General features: G+C 24.2%; 1 protein-coding gene across 4 annotated transcripts in view; it reads right to left on the bottom strand.

Moving 5' to 3' along the window:
* Positions 1 to 670: 670 nt before the first annotated feature.
* Positions 671 to 18,356, bottom strand: part of LOC129607617 (TWiK family of potassium channels protein 7) — a 70,461-nt gene continuing 52,775 nt past the window's right edge. For 3 of the 4 annotated variants that reach the window (XM_055518707.1, XM_055518710.1, XM_055518708.1), the window contains 6 exons: positions 13,270 to 13,502; positions 12,900 to 13,186; positions 12,446 to 12,572; positions 6,728 to 6,829; positions 2,084 to 3,301; positions 671 to 1,653 (listed from right to left, as the gene is read on the bottom strand). In XM_055518707.1, the coding sequence (XP_055374682.1) occupies positions 3,233 to 3,301; positions 6,728 to 6,829; positions 12,446 to 12,572; positions 12,900 to 13,186; positions 13,270 to 13,502 (818 nt within the window). In that variant the 3' untranslated portion in view covers positions 671 to 1,653; positions 2,084 to 3,232. The remainder of the gene's footprint in view (positions 1,654 to 2,083; positions 3,302 to 6,727; positions 6,830 to 12,445; positions 12,573 to 12,899; positions 13,187 to 13,269; positions 13,503 to 18,356) is intronic. The other variant, XM_055518709.1, reaches the window with a different exon arrangement.

Below are 18,356 nucleotides of genomic sequence, written 5' to 3'. Positions count from 1 at the left end.
CAATATTTTAGCGTTATCATGCGGTTTTCCTAAAACCAATAAGATCTCAGTGATCTTCACAAAATTTTGCTCGAAAAGAATTTGAGCTCTTCGAAACTTCCGTTATCCTCGGCTTTGAAAATATCATACATATTAAACATTAAATTGGAAATAATTTACAATTTATTAGTACAAAATTACTTGTCTTTGTCATACAATTTAATTCATATTTCAAATCTATTTGAAATCTATAATCTTAATTATAAAATAATATGCTTGCTATATCTCTATCTTTATCTATCTTTTTCTTTATTTATGATATATTTTTAGAATTTAAAAAAATAATCAAATATTTTCATTCCAAAGCATTTATTAATTCGTTTAATAAATTAAGATTGTGGCAATTAAAATTAATTTTATCGCTATAACTAACTCAAAGCAATGAACTTTGAATTGAAATTTAAATTTTATACCAATAATACTCTTAAAACTACTTTACTAAAACTCTCTTTTTTACTTAAACTAAAACTATATTTACGTATTTAATCCATAAAATAACTCTATCAACATTTTTTAAATAGTAATTTCTTAATTTTGTGTATTTTGGGTATCTCACAACTCTTACTTATATATTTAAAATTTAAGAGTTTTTCTGAAAAAATTTGTTAAAAATCTTTTGAATATCCCCAATTTACACTTATTTAATTTAAAATAAATTTTGACCTCAATATAATTTTAATTTTTATTTTTGTTTTAATCCAATCCAAATTCGAATTCCAATAGATCACTTTTTGTATTCTTTTTTATTTTAAATTATATATTATAATGTAATACTCATTATTCTTCTAACATTGAGATTTAATTTATAAATTGCTCTTAAAGAAATTTGAAAAAGCCTGCATCTTTGCAATTATATTATTTTTAAGTATCTTCCTGCTTAGTTCCATTTCATTCAATGTTGGTTCAAGTTACAAACTATTCAATTTTTCTTTTTTAATCTTTTAAATCTAATTTTCTTTTTCTAATGATAATTTCCTTCAATATTTAGTTTAGTCCACTCCCACACATTTTAACCGATGATTTGAATTTGTTACAATTTTCATTTATTTCTCTTCTTCCTAATGTACACTTAATAATATGTTCTTTTGGTTTACTTTGCTTTGACTATGTAGTGCAAATTAAATGGAGTTAGATTTTTTTAATTAATAATATCAGAATAAGAAAAGTAAGAATCATCACAAATATAATTCAACCAGTAAAAGGCTATAATTTTTTATTTTTAATTCCCATTCTATGCTAATTCATTATCATATTGTTGCATTCTTTTATTTTAATCGAGCTATTTGAAATTTATCAATGGTTTTGATGCTAATTAACATGAAAATGATGTGAAGATGGAAGTGTACACCTTGATATCTTTCTTTTTCAAGTGCTATTTACTTTAATTTACATGTTCATAGTCAGACTATCAGTTTAATATGAATTGAAAATTAGTTGTTTTTTCAAAAGTACATAATGGCTGAATAAAAGACATCCCACTGCATAGTTAAAAAGTCAATTTTTTCTCACAGTAAAAAAAACACTCTAAATAATGATGAAAAATTTTTGCTTTGCGGAGTTACAATAATTAAAAATCAACAAAGATGATCACAGCATAATTAGTGCAATAAATTCCTGAAAAGATAAAAGCAAAAAAAAGTAAGTAGTTGTTAATGAATTATTCAAAATAATATAAAAATGCAAAAAAAGTGTAATAAAAACTTCTTAATGCATCCTTATAATGTGGGTCATTTTGTTAGTATAAAATTTTTAAATAAATCTCTTTTAATTCAATTTCAACGACCCAAATTAAAACGAATATAGTTTCAAATAATTAATAAAATGAAAAAACTCTCTTATACTTAGTTAATGGAATTAAATGTTCACCACTTTAAGCACTATGCTAAATTTTAATTTCAAATAACATTACTAAAGCGAAACTAAAAAGACAATCAAAAGAAAGTTCAGACCATTTACAAAAATCCATTTTTAGCTTATATTTAGTATAAAGAAATACTAAATTTGTAAAAAAGTATGCAATATACAAAAATTTAGATTTTCTTACCAACACTTCAGGTGTTAATTAATCAAACAACTCAGGTGTTAATTAATCTTATTTCAAAAAATTCATTTGAATATTATAAAATCTTCAAAATATAATTGATTTCTATTGTTCACATCCACAGATTAATTGAAATATAACCCCCAGCATATTATCGTTTCAAACTATATATTCAAATCCATTAAAAACATTATGATTTACTTCATATTGTTATGAACGTGTAAAATATTTTGAATATACCTAAAAAAATATTGCACTTAATATAGTTTCCTGGTAAAGTATAAAAATCAACTTCAACAACCCTTTGTTTAATCTCTTAAGTGACCGCTTTATAGCCATTTTATTCTTGACTTATTATTTTCATTATTCTTATCTGTATTCTTCCAGAATTATTTTCATGCTTATTTTTACATTTTTTCCTGTAATTTTTTGTTTGGGGCATTCTATTTTAATATTATTTTTTTCACTTTTATTTTAGAAAAAAAGAGAAAAAAAACGTATAGTTTAACTTAAAAAAGAAATTCTCGCCCAATGTGTATAGTAGCAAACATCCTTTTAACAGCCTCACCCTACTATACGTTTTTATAAGTATAGTAGGTAATTAACACAATAACGATGGTTATCATTTAAATTATAGAAATAACTGCGTCTCATACCACAATGTGATAACTTTTTTTGATTATTTTTGTTATCAGTAATTTTATTCATAATTTTTGATTATTTTTAGCTTTAGCTATGCATAAAAATATCATTTTTATCAGCTCAATTCTGAGAAAAAAATGACATCCGAAAAAATTCAAAATTTTGGTCGTTTTGCTTTATTTCTTTTTGTTTTTCTGGAATTCCGCCTCTACTGTCCAAAGTACACGTGCATAATTCTTATAATTTTTATATTTTCAACCTTTTCTACAAATTTTTTTCTCATTCCTAAAGAAAATTTTCGATGTTTTATCATAATGTTCTGGCAATTTTATTGTTTGACATTTTAATTTTTTTCTTTCTTTTTGTATATTATATTTGTATATTATTTTTATAGTTGTTTTTAGTCCCTTTTTCTTTAGACTGATTGTTGAATGAATTAAGAATATTCGTTTATCAATTCAAACTTTTCATTTTTTATTATTTTTCATTTTGATTATACGCTGGAAATTTTCACCTGTTGCATCTAAAACAACCACGTAGTACACGTTTAAAAGCTTGCATATTATGAATAACTTGTTCCTGTAAATGCAAAATAAATTATTAAAAATGTTAGTAAAAAATTTAGTAGAAAATTAAATTTGGCGTCAACGCATAATTTTATTTAAATATCTAGTAACGTTTTTCGCACGACCTTGTTAGAACTCATAGACTGCTTTAAAATTAGCATTTTGATAAAAAGATATTGACAACTTAATATTGAAATGTAGAAACCGAAACTACAACCTAATAATATGGTAATGTTATTTCTTTAAATTCCTAAAATCTCTACATAATATTAAGGAACAAAATTAAAAGTTTTTGAAGTAAAAATTTTTTTCAATCTCTTCTTAAGAATAAATCATACCTACTTATCCATAAATATGTATGTAGGTGTCGTATATGTAACTCACATATAGGGATGAATTTTTTCAATTCAACTTGAAAACTATATTCCAGTTATGCTAAATATGATTTTTTTAAATTTAAAAACATGAACTGGGACTATAAAATGTTATTAAAGTTGACAATAACAAAAATTTTTCTAAGAAGCAAAAAAAAAGGAAAACAAAGCTTCTTTATAATTTTTTTTCTTCCTTTTTAAATTTGTAGTAAAATTTTTATAGATCCTGAAGAAAAATTGCTTAAGAAGAATAAATAAGTTGTAAATAAAGTAAAATTTCTATTCTAAAAAAATATAAAAGAGCAAACTAATTTTTTTAATATAATTCAATCTAGAATAAACAGAAGATACTAAGAAAGATGAAGCTAAATTAATAAATAACTAATTAACTAAAATCTATTACATTAAAAATAAAGTAATGGAGTATAACTGAAAAACGGTTACCTAATATATTCGAACTGACGATTCAATTTTTTAGAAATTTTTTTATATAGCTTTTAAGATTTTTAGTATTTGTAAAAGGCAAATCGATGTTCCAATTTTCCTGTAAAATTATTTTCAATGTAAAAATTTCAAATGAAAATTGGGATCATTTGAAGATAGAATCACATTTATATAATTGTATACTACCTACAGGAACCCGATTTACAAATTTTACAAAAATTGATTATTTTTCAATAACAGCAATAAGTCACTCCACATACATGTGTGAATAAAATCAAAAAATTCATAAAACGAAATCCATTATAAGCTGTGACATAAAAAAAAATTGCTATTTCCGTTTCCACTTTATGATTTTCACTTCAATTTTTTATATTGTTTATTACTTTTTGCTTTTTTTTCATTATTTTAGAATTTCACATTATAATTTTCATTTTGATTTCCCATCTTTTTAAGAAAACGAATTTTTCAAAAGGCATGTGAATTTTATGGGAATATATTATATATTATTCTCAAGACAGTATACATAAAATTGTATTTTTAGAATAAAACGGAAGTTAATCTAAAATGAAAAGAAAATTTCAATAAAAAAATTTTTTACTGAACCAATTAAATTAATTGAATATACGAATTTTCACATCATTGTTCATTCAAAAGTGCATGTTCTTAGAAACTGTAAAGAAAATCACTGAAGGAGAGGCAGACATATTTAAATAATTTATCATTGGTAATATAAAATTTAATAAAATAATTAAGCAATCAAAGTCGAACTGGTTAATTATGTGATGCATATTTAAACTTCTTCAAAAAAATTGTGTCAAATCAACAGCTTTACTTTGTCGTTCAATGACTGCGTCTATATAATATTCTATAGCATTCTATATAATTCTTGCATTCTATATAAAACACATTTGCAATTTTTCTTACTCGTTACCCGCTCGAGATCGCTTTCGCCAACATTGCACACATATTTCATGCATTTTTTTTAGAATTTTCATATACCTAAAACACATTTTCGGGAAAAAATTAATTTTTTTGTTTCATTTTGCTTTGAAATTTAAATAGAGGAAGAGAATACTCAGATATCGATGGAAAAAATGCGTATTGTACAATTATTTATTTTCTATACCTAAAAATGTGATACAATTTCGTAATAAAATATATGTATGTATGTATTTTTCTTCAATTCTATTTCTGAATTGAAGAATTTATTTTACTAATGATACTTTTGTTATATTTTGAGCTTGAAATTTTATTTCTGAAAAGAGGAAATGATTTCGGAACGGTTGATTTTGGATATACAAAAATTAATTTTTTAAATTTTGTTTAAATTCAAGTTTGAAACATATAAAATTATTTTTTTTCCCCAAATTTTTTTTTATCTATCTAAAGAGTACATGTACTTCTTTTAATATATTATGGCATCCTATTAATTTAAATAAAAAAACTTAGTTACTGAAGTGGAGTTGTGGAACTCATAAACAAAAATAGAAGAAGTAAAAAAATTTTCGCATATTAAAAATTTAACATTCTGTCTATGAAAACCATAAGATTGTATGAGCAAAACCAAATCACTTAAGGGAAAATCTGAAGGTTAAAATACTAAAATTCCATTTACATTCTTTGAATTTAAAATTTAAAAAAAAATTTACATTTCTTCAATACAAAAAATAAATTAAGAGGAAAAACTTATTATTGTTTTTTCTTTTTCATTTTTTTAATTCTTTAAAAATGTATTTTAACAATTTTTTGATGACGTTTTTCCAATGTAACTTTCCAAAAAGAGGAAACCATTATAGAAATTTCTGAAATTTTTATTCTTTTTTTTCTTAAAACTTTTACTTTAATATAATCACAGGTCGTCATCTTTACGATCGTTATCATAATCATTATAATCATCTTCATCATTTACTTCATATTCTGCAATTTTAACAGAATTCAACTTTTCTTTTTCTTAATTTCAATTTATTTCAAATTAATTTAAAAAATGTTGATAGATTAAAAACCATTCCAATGGAAATTTCAATTAAACTACCAAAACATTCAATGCCAAATTTCTATTAAGTAGAAATCTTACAACATCTTTTAAAATATTTCAAGAGAAATTTTCTTGATTTTAACATTCCAAGGATTTTAGAATGACGAGTACTTAAAAGTCTTATTGAAACCAAACAAAAAAAAAAAACGATTAATTAAAAAAAGGTTTGTAATTATAAAATTATTAAAAATCTTCATCATTTTTGATTTTAAGCCTATACGGTATTCCTTTTTAAATTTATTTTACGATAAGTTAAAAATATTTTTATAACTTCTTTTCATTATATTGCAGAATAAATTGATATTTAAATACGAAAACTTTAATTTATTTCACTGGTAAAATTTAAACGAATTCTTCTTAATTTTATTATATTATATATGTACTTAGAATTAGAGCTCTTATTCAGCGATATCATAACGGGCCTATCTGTCCTATATGTACCTTACATTAACCATGTCGATCTAACCTAACCTAGAACTAGTTAACTAACTTACCCTCTTAATAATTATATTATTTTAATTTCTTTTATTATTATATTAAAAATAAATAGTAACATCAAAAGATATTTTTTTTATCATATACTTACTTGCATTAAATTAAAACACATTGCAATTAAAGCCATCCCCAATAATAAATAAACGGCACATAATATAAAACTGACTTCAACTTTATCCAATTCACCGCCAGTCTAAAAATAAGAAACAAAATTTATTTTTCAAACAATATGTTTCCTGCATATTTGACTTTAATAATGCCTGTTGGTTTCAGTTATTCGAATTTAATGCTATTAACTATTACAGACATAATTTGTTAGTTAACACTAGTTGAAAAATTATCTGCCGTGGAAATCTAATCTGCAGTCCTTAAAAAAAAAACAAAATTTCAAGTATTCTACACAGATAAAAGAAACAGTCCATTTTTAGTCTGAATCCAATAATATTTAATTACGAAATTATGATATTTAATCAAATTAGTAAAAAGTTCCACAATTTGATTTCGTATTTTAATTATAATTATAAAATCGACTTATAAATTCAATTTATTTTCAAGAAAAAAGAAATATTGCCTCATATACAAAGTTGGACTACTATTCACCAGAATGTTCCAAATTATATACGAAATAAATTATCACTGTTATAAATAAATTTACTTTTAATTATACTCCTCCTCTTATTTAAAACAAATTTAAATTAAAATGTTATTTATTTTTAAAAATTTTCATCCATTTTTAGATCCTTTTAATAAAAAAAACCTCTTGTTACTGGCATATAAACAATTTTAATTTGAAAAAAAAAAACAAAAATAATATTAAAGTAAAAATGTAAAAAAAATAGGTGAAGACGCTTCTTTTTGGTTTTTGTCACAACCTTTTCTAAATTAAATTGTTTTTTTTGTCTTCTCTAATGCATACTCCTACGTGTATATATGTACTTCATACGAATAAATATGAAAATTTTCCAGGGTCAGATTAAGTGCCGGCATTATTTTAATACTTTAACAGTAAAATATTTGCAACTAAAACAGGTAGCTGGAAAATTTTTTGACTTTGTACGAAAAAATGTGTTTTCAATGGTTTCCTTATTTTAATTGTTTTTTTGTTGGAAATTTCATTTATAGATTAAAATGAACAAAAATTATTTTAGGGGGCGGCAATATGGCTCTTATTTCCATTCAACAAGCAAATGTTGGTCATATTTTAAAAATAAAAACAAAATAAGAAAACTCTCCTTGACTTCAAAATTATCGTAATACGGTATTAATACAATTTTTGGCTTATGAATTGCAATTACTGAATTGTGTAGCAAGACTGAATTTTTTTTAACATAGTTAAGGTCCATTATGAATTAGAACATTAGCATCATAAAGTCTTTGTGGAATCATAGTAAAACCAGGTGTTAGTTCAAATCATTTTTAATCACATTTTTTATGAGAAATGTTAAAATTCTCTTAATACACGCCCTATTTTCAAATAAATTTGGAACACATTTTAGTTCACAAACAAACAATAAAAAAACTTTATTATAAATTTATTTTAAAATGGAAAACTGAAACGTAAATTCTGACTTTCGTACTCTTTTTTTTAATTTTTTCTATCCGTTTTCAATTTTTCATTTTGTTTTCCTTATTATAATATAATACATTTAGTATATTTAAAATAAATTAATAAATTTTCAAGTTTTGCCTTATAAATTTTTTTTTTTTTGAATTATATTATCTTATATCACTTTTGTATTCAATACCACACCACATATAACTTGGCTTGTATATGTGTACAAAATGTTAGAATTTTCTCATAATTTTTTTTTTTCATTTCCAAAATGATAAAAATAAAAAGTAAAAGTATAAATAAAACAATTTTCGTGTATCCTTTTTTTTATTCCGTATAACCTCTAAGAAAAGCCACAAACCATATGTTTTATTCATTCTTAGTTAAGAAGCAAAAAACACAAAAACAACAAATAGAAAGCTTGTTGGTTTTCTTGCTAGTCTTATTCTAAAGACAAAAATAATATAGAAAATCCCAACAAATTTACCTTCAATTTGTATGAATAAAATGAGAGTAAATAAATTCAATTTCTTAGTATATAAACCATGTCCAGGATACGAAATTTGTAGTGATGTGTGCAGCACACAGCAACAAAAAAATTATTCTAAAAAAATTTCTTTATCGTATAAGAAAAAAAAAATAGTAATGAAAGGAAATAAAATAACAAACACTACCGATCGTTTCATCCGTATGTGGATCAGGAAAACAAATTAAAGTAAAAAAAAAATAAATAACAACAGTGGCCATAATAAGAAGAGCAAGTATATGTAGGTATGTACGGGATGGCAAACAACAAACAAAAGAAAGGACAATTTATTTTTCTTTTTCTGTGTAATAAATTTTTACCCGTTGAATTTTTTTCTTCATCCTTATAAAAAATATAAAATTAGTTCTTTTCCTTATAAAGCTCTACTGTTATTTAGTGTTTCTTATATTTGACATTGTTTAACGTTTATAATATAGCAACATAACAAAGAGAAAACCATTCACACAAGTATTGGATATTTTTCATTTTGTGTAAAATTTTTAAAATGTAATTATTTTTAATCAGATTTAAAAAAGGGATTTTACGAGAGATGCTTTATGCTTCAATAAATTTTCACTATCCTCATATAATATATGTATCGGCATCTGCTCAAAAACAATAAGTCAATAAGCTCTAATACTTGTGAAGTGAGAAATTTACGTATTCTGGTCTTAATATTGTAAAGTATAACCATGTCATTTCTTGTTTCACGATTTGATATTTTGGTCTTTACATGGATATTTTAGTTGAATAAACGTGAAATAGAATATATATATTTTTTTCAGCTTTTATTTATACAAAATGACATTCGGTACAAAAACATTGCATTTACTAAGAAACTAAGTTATATACCCATACAAACTTATGTAAGTTTTCATTCTTAATCCATTACTTATACATTTTAGTTTCCTGTTTTTTTTTGTTTATGGACTTTCGGAAAAATAAACGATCTTTAAAATATACCAAAGGTATAGTTGTTTTCCATTTTATTCGGTCATTTAAGAAATAAAATAAATGCTATCTAGGTATATTTGCAATTTTGCGATAGCTTATTTAAGATGAAGTATAAGAATGTAGTTTAAACAAAATTATTATTTTTCAAATATTTGCTTGTGCAAAATTTTATAAAAAGCGCTAATTATTTAAAAACAAAAATTTTGTCTTAAAAAAATTGTAATATTGCTTTAATCAAAGTGGCTCAAATTAAAATTTGTTGTATATATGTACAAGGTGCAATACTATAATAATGCATAACGAAGTGTCAAAAGGAATAATAATAAAACCATGATTTATTTAAAAATGATTTACTTTTTTCTCTCATTAGAAAAGGAAACAAATTATATTAAAAATTTCGGATGCAATTTAAGCATACGAAAAAAAGCATACGAATATATTTCCTTTCTTAATTTTTTGTTTGTTGTTGCTTGCTTTAAGTTAGTTTCTTCCAGGAAGAATTATTATTTGTAATGATATTTTTCTCATCCTTTCTGTATAAAATTTATGTATGTAGTCAGAAATTGAAGAAAGAAGAATATAACAGCAAACAAGCGAAAATGTCTTCAAAAAAACATTTTCATATTTAGTTGATATTCTTCTTATAAAAAGTAATGAGAAGATAGATAAACAACTACATATATATTTTCTCTTTATTCTCTTAAAGTTAAAAGAAATTAATATTTTAATATATAAAAAAAAAACAGAAAATAAAAACTTTTTAAATGCAAGAAAACTTTGCTATTTCTTTGCTATTTTTTGTTTTTTAGTAAAATTTAGTTAAAACAAAAAATTCGAGCCTATTGTCTGTCGATTCGAGCCCACAACTAAAATTTTGTAAGTATTAAAATGTCTTTGTTCTGCAAAGTCAAACTATCTATGTGTTTGTTTGAATTTTGCAATAGTCTCCCTGCCTCTTTTTTTTGCTAGCTGAAACGTATGATTGAAAAATAATTTAATAATAACCCAGAAAATGTTTTATTTGCGATGCTCAAGCATTTGATTAACAAGGTCACAAGACAAATTTCTGGCATCATTTTCTTTTTTTCCCCTATTTTGTACCACAGGTACTCTATCTATTCTCAATTTGTGTGTAGTTGAGATTGCAGCTACTAATTTTAAGTCTAAACGGAAAATTATAACATTTTTTTATTAAGCAACGACTTTGTAATTTTCATTTTATATTTATGTGAATACAAAAATTTATTTTAATGAAAATCACTTTAAAATAAAAAAAAAATTTACAAAAATTTTAAAGAACTTTTTAAAGAACAAAAAAAAAGTAGCCAGAAAAGTCATCAAGAAAATATTTTTTAATACTAAGTTGGAGCTAAATAAAAATAAATTAAATGTATTTCGTCTTAGTAATATTATTTGTATGAGGTTTCCTTTTGAATATTATTTTTAAATTTGTTTTCTAATAACGCAAAAAAGTAGGAAATAGATAATATTTTAACAATTTTTTTCAAATAGATAATTTTTTTTAAAAGCCAAACTGTTGATTCCAAACAAGTGCAGCTTAGATGGCAAAAATTTTTTCAAGGACTTCTTGTGGTTAATGTTTCAGACCGGGTCTAAACATATAGGTACCCACCTACCTACAGAATTCGAAAATTTCCGAGTGTTTAATCATAACGAATATTCTCGACAGACAAGCATAATTTGTTATGCACTGAAAGTATTATAAATATTAATTTGAACTGAAATATTAATTTAATAAAACTAATTCTGAGTGTGAAAACATTTCAACCGAACTAATACATAAGTGAAAAAAAAAAAACATTTTTTCTTTTAATTTTTTATGCGTTTTAAATTTTTAAGTTTAAAAGTTTTTCTTCAAAAATAACAAAAAAGAATATAAAAATCGGTTAATAATAGTTTGAATAACTTTTAAAATCTTACGTTTTCCTATTCCTTTTTTTTTGTTCCTTTCAATTTAAGGTTTAATGAAATTAAATTTAAAAAAAATGTTGTTTCTCAATAATTTTTATTAACTTATGAAATGTTAGAGTAGAAAAGAATACTCTAAACATAATTTTTTTGTCCAATTTTCACTCTGCAAACAAAGTTTCCCTTTCACAGAAAACATTTTTTGCTCTACTTTTTGGAATTATTATCACACACTAGCCGGAGGTTATCTTTATTTCTTTATCAATTTTTAATTTTGGTTTTATCTTTTAGTAAAGGAAAGTTTTAACAAAAACATTGCAATTATCAGCTTTTATCAAAAGAAAAAATCAAATAAATTTAATTGTTTGAAAAAGCTTTTAAATTCAAAAATGTTTACGGACCAAGAAAAGTTTTTAAAATACTTCGGTTTTCGGCATATTGAAAGATGAAAAACGTTTATACATATTTCTCCGTTTATCACCAAAAAAAATTTTTTCTGCTTTTATTTATTACAATTGTCATTTGCATCAGAACTAAAACTAAAGGTTTGTGCATGTCTTCAGAATATAAAAAATGTAAAAATAAACTTGAAAGTAAAAGGATGTATAAGGTATTAATCCTAGAAGATTTACATATGTATTGTTAACCTGTTGTAATTTGAATCGATTTGAATCAATAGATTATTTGGTTATACATTTCTTAAAATTTCAATTGTTAGGTATATCTTAACATTTGAAAATAATAATTACTGCTTAAATGCAGATTACCAAAAATCTAATCCAATAAACTTCGCTTTATTTAGTGGTTTTAAATATTTTCATATTCCTCATGTTTTTTAAATATCTTACCATTTTATCTCCAGGTACAATATCACCAAAACCAATACTACTTAATGATATAAAGCAAAAATAACTTCCATCTAATAATTTCCAATTTTCCCATCTATGAAATAGTGTTGCGCCAAATAAAATATACCTAAAAATTTAAACATCATTAAACATACGGGCCAAGTTACAAAAAAGCGTAATATAAGAATCATGACTTTATAATAGTAATTTTCTATATAAACATAAAAGTAGATTGATACAGATATTTTTCTGAATTTGAATATTATTCTTCAAACGCAAAAATTTGAGTAACATACGTAAGAAAAAAGACATAATTTTAACACATTGCAATTTTTTTTTCTAAAACAAAAATCCTGCCTTTATAAGACATTTTATAGCATACACCATATAAATTTCATTTTTGAAAATCTAAATCATATACATACATATGTATGTATGTATGTATTTTTCTTACCCAATCATAATACAAATACAAACTGTTAAGGGTACAGTTATTGTTGCAGTATCAGCTTGTAATTTGGCTTGAATATCTGTATCATCGTCATCGTCATCATCTTCACCATCTTCAACATCATTATCATCATCATCGATGCTTCTATCATCATCAACACTATTATTATAATCACGTACATAATATCTACTTCTGCGATAATTTCTCATTCCTCTATCATAACTTTCAACATCATTATCAGGACTAATACTACTACCACTGCCTTCGCTGCTAGATATGCTACGGTTCATCTTAAAACAAATTTTAAGGTAATTAATTTTAGAGTCCAGTACCAGTTTGAAAATTTTAAAATTTCAAATATATGTTAACTTACTTCTCTTTCAGCTGTCAACTGTCTCATTTTTTTCCTTTCTCTAATAGCACGTCTTCTAGTTACTGCTGGACAAATCCGACATAAAAATAATTTTGCATACGTCCACTTGAATGACTTTGCCAAAATATCACCAATATTTGACAGATAAAGTAAAAATAATGGCATACCAATTATTGCATATATAATTGTTGATATTTTACCCCAAATTGATTTTGGGGCAATGTTACCATAACCTGCAAAATAATGAGAAAGTTCTATATGTACAAATTTACAAATGCCGAAAATTTAGATTATTAATTTAAACCGTGATTTAAACACACATGTACATACATACATGTATAATGTATTTTTATAAAACAAAAAATTAAAGTCTTTAATAGAACGAAAAAGCAAAATAATGAATAAAGCTCGAGAAATACTCCATATCCTACTTTTTATTACTGAATATAAATTTTCAGTACTGTATAGAACAAAGCACTTGCTCTGAACCTATTTCATTACTGGATAGAAAAACTTCACTTTTTAGAAAGTAATAAATGAAGTAAGCGAATTATTGATACAAATTTTTTTACGTTACATTCTTGACATAAAAATATCATAAACAATAAATCAAGTACTCCTGTCAGCCGTGGCTAAATCAAAAATTACAATATCTGCTACTACACGTCATGTCCACATAAATTTCGCATATTCTATGATTATAAACATGCGCCGAGTATACATGGTACTTCACTGCTGCATATATGTATTCTATTTTAAATATTGCGAATCATGTAAATTAAAAGAAGCGACGATGAAAATTACTGCGTTAATATGACTTTGTAGCCGACTTCAAACCAGCTTTGAGATCATATTGAATTCAGGTCAAGTATATCCGATAAAATTATTAGCTTGACTTGAAAATTGTACTAACTGGTCATGTGGGCAAAATACTCAAAGAAATTTTCCTGTTGTGCATGGGTGATCGTTCTCATTTATACGCAGACATAATCAACGTCAAGTTAAAACCGCGGCGTTAAAAAAAAGGTGCCTGCTGCAGAACAAATCAAATCTGAATCTAATGTGTATGTTAAAATTCTTGATTTACTTTTATTTATAGAGAAAGAAAAATGTGAACATATTATATGATTCCACTATAAAATTTTAGGATAACCTGAATAATAACCTAAATTATAGCTAAACAACTCAAGCAAATTGTCTTTGATACTAGTATCTGTCTATTTATCTGAACTACATACATACATACGTATATGTGTACAAATTCTTTTTAAAAAAATTGCCGTAATACAAACCAATATCCTTTATAATGTAATTAAAATAATTTAAAAATTTATGCAATAAAACTACATCATTCTATTAGAACTCATTACGAATTTGTTTATTATTGATATTATATTCCTACGGAAAGTATTATATTTTTATTTTTCCACTAATGGACACAAATTTCTAAGGTGAAATTAAAAATTAGTGTTTCAAATTCACTCTACCACATAAAAAAATATTCATATTTCATTCTCTACTACATAAAAAAAACCTTGGAAATTCACGATTTTGGTAGAATTTGACAAAATCGCTGGCGTACGGCGATTAGTATTTAGTAGTGAGAGTTCATTGCAGCCCTATTACTTTAAAATGAATAAATATGTTCAACTCGTCCTTAAGTACATTGTTCGAAGAAATCAAGTTTCGAAATCTCTTCAAATTTTAATTAAAATTCTGTATAACTTTTTCAGCATTTTACTTGCCTTGATATCCATTCTCCAGCTGATTTTTCAATCAATATATTGTTCATATTGCTTGAATATACTCTATTTATCAAAAATATCACTATATTTTGTATACTCATATTCAATTGTCATTCAAAAATCCTATTGTTTAATAAAAAACCATTGAATATTTGAATCATTGAAAAAACCATTGAAAACCTCTAATGCCAGTTTCGAAAATTTTAAATTAATGTTTATATTATAAAAATGTAATGATGACAAATTAAATCTTTGCATATTTTATAAGCTTAATTGGTAATTTTGTTTATTATTTTTTCAAATCAATATGAAAATAATAGCTAATGCATTTTTAAGTTATAAAATTACCGAAAACAATTTTTTTTTAAGTTTTTATTGAAAAATTTGGAAAATTTAAATTTCCTAAAAATTATGGTCATGTTGGATTTTAAAAATATTGAAAATGAAATTTTGTACTCGTATTGTTTTCACATTTTATTGTTATTCGAACACTAACTATTTCAATAAAAATTTGTATTATATAAAGCACTACACTCTGGGAATTAGAGACACGAAGCTGATATTTACGGTCAGCAGCTGAATTCGTGGCAGTTATATCACTTGATTGTGTTCAATCCCATTCAAATATGTGTATTCTATATGAATTTTGACATTTCACCGCGGAAATCGAACATGTTCAATTTTCAACTCGATGATTTCCAAAGTAGGAAAACCCTGCAAATACAGTTAAGGAATCGTTACATCCCTGAATAAACATTGAACAAATATTTTTTTAAAGCCGTATATCGCGCGCATTTTTAAGTTTTACTAATTCCAATTAGCATTCATGATTCAAATGGTAGCAAATAATTGAAAAAGTAGAGAAAAAAAAATTTTTTTAAGTTATTTAAGAATTATAAAAAACAAAGAATGTAAATTTACATTTAAATATATTGAATTATAGTAAAATTTGATTAAAAAGGTAGAAATGTTGAGAAGAGAAAAGTTTTGTTGGATACAGGCATTTGGCTATATAACTAATAGTAAAAAAACTAACTACTAGTTAATTGATTAAAACAATTTAATTACTAACTTGGTATTTTTCATTTTAGACAAATATGGATATACCTACACATTTTTCATCTACTGCATCTACCACGTACATAGATACAATGATGGCAATATAATTTTCAAAATCCTGATTGAATTTTGCTGAAAAAATATCAAAAACTTATGAGCAATTGAAATAACAGTTATTTAGTAAAGAAAATGGAGTTTTGAACATTTTATATATACATATGGATACATATGTACATATGTATGTATACGAGTGTATGCATTACAGTCGTATTTTTCAGTGCGGGATCCTTTAAAATATTTCACAGTAAGTTAAAATATTTTTAAAATATATGATTTATCTTTCGTATTTTATTTTTGTAATTGTTTTCATTACAATATTACATAATCATATACGCATATGTATATGTACAAATATGTACATGTAAACAGCATTTGCAATAAATATGGTGTGTTTTTGAAATAATTATGTATGGATTTATGTAGGTCATTCTGTGTCGATCGCATCAGAATATCTTCAATACTCTGGTGTAATATAAAACGTAATAACTAATTAAAATTTATTTTATATAATTAAAAACATCTATTAAGTATAGCTTGTGGAGGTAATTTTTTTTTGTTGTTTTACAATGCATATAAAGTGTAGAAAATGTTTAATGCAAAAATTTTGTGGTTTTGTTTTTAAATATGTTTGTATGTAGCATAAGCCTTTTATTGGTTAGACCTATTATATTTTTCAATTTATACTTATTTAAAAGATAGAAATTTTAAAATTAATCTTGACTCCAAATGACAATAAATATCGTTTGCTTAATTCGTCAACTTCCTTTTGCTAATTTACAAAACCATTTTATGGCATTAATTAATTTGAAAATTTTATATACATTATGTAGGTAAGTAAGTATACTACTCATCACTATCAAAAACACCTACAAAATATTACTAACCAATATTTATCCCTCATAATCATCAAAATATGTAAAAATCTATTCATAAAATTATCATTTTACTGTTTTTCGAAATGAAAATGTAGTTAAAAAGCATCACAATACGTACCTATGTAGGTACATTATGTAGTTAATGTTGTCAATTTGAATTTTGGGAACTTGAAAAATTCCATTGTAATTAACTATGGTACGTAGAAATAAATGAGACAGTAATTTGTTTTAATTACACAATTAAAATAGGTAGTAGGTACCTACGAGTACTTTTATTATTTTATGTAAGACAAAAATTTAGGATGTATTAAAGTTACTTTTAATAGGTAGAGCAGCTACCTACCTACATTAGTTTATAATAGCAAAAATTGTTTCACTGCATAACAGTTCTTACTTTATTCACAGTTTTGAGTCCGTTATCTGTATCATACATAATGTTTATAGGCTTTCAATAACCTTAGCGAATATAAGTACGTATGTACCGCCTTTCTGAAGATTTAATTTGCAAAGGTCAAAAATTTCATTGAAGATTATTTAGTAATAATTGCAAAACTTCACGAGCTCTTATTATACACCCTGCATGCAATCACTATCTATACACGGGTACAAATTATATAAAATTTCAAGTTCTCATTAAATAAACATTTAAATTAAATGGATCGCTATTCAAAAAGTTATCACCACAACACTTTCTAAATTTACCACTTTTTATTTTTCTTTTTTTAATGTTTGGTTTCTTCATTTTAATTTTTTGAAACCACAAAATTTCATTTAAATTATGGTTAAATAATAAAAGTTTATAAAAAAAATTAGATATTATACCTGTGTACATGAAGATGGAATAGCGAAAATGAAGATTTTAGTATTTATTACCTATTACCTGGTGCTACTTTACGATTTTTAAGATTACGAAAATCGTTTCGGCCCTGAAAGTTATAGTTTTATATGATGTAGAATTTAGTAGAAATTTTTGACAACGATTTTTTAAAAATTAGCACTCTGAATACAAAAGAAGATCTGCCGTTTATTTAATTTATATAAAAAAACCTCTGTAGTTGCAAATTTCTATTGAAAATAGAATATTATAAATTAATTAGAAAATTACCAAAAATTAGAAATAATTTTTCATAACAACTAATTACAATGTGGCCCGTAATTTTGTTATAAACGATTTTTTAGTTTTAGACATAAATTTTTCACATTTTTTAGAGTAAAAGTTCAACAAGCTATTTATTTTATACAAAGTCAAAGTTAAATTGAAAATGAAATTAAATTTAAGTTAAATTATCGTTCATTATATGAAAAATTTATGTGGAAGTTTTTTCAACTCATTCCCTAACATATTTCG

Source organism: Condylostylus longicornis, unplaced genomic scaffold (assembly GCF_029603195.1).
Source record: "Condylostylus longicornis isolate FDR11 unplaced genomic scaffold, ASM2960319v2 ptg000028l, whole genome shotgun sequence".
Lineage (NCBI taxonomy): Eukaryota > Metazoa > Arthropoda > Insecta > Diptera > Dolichopodidae > Condylostylus > Condylostylus longicornis.
Note: the sequence above shows the minus strand (reverse complement) of the source record. Positions and strands in the feature narration are given on the sequence as shown.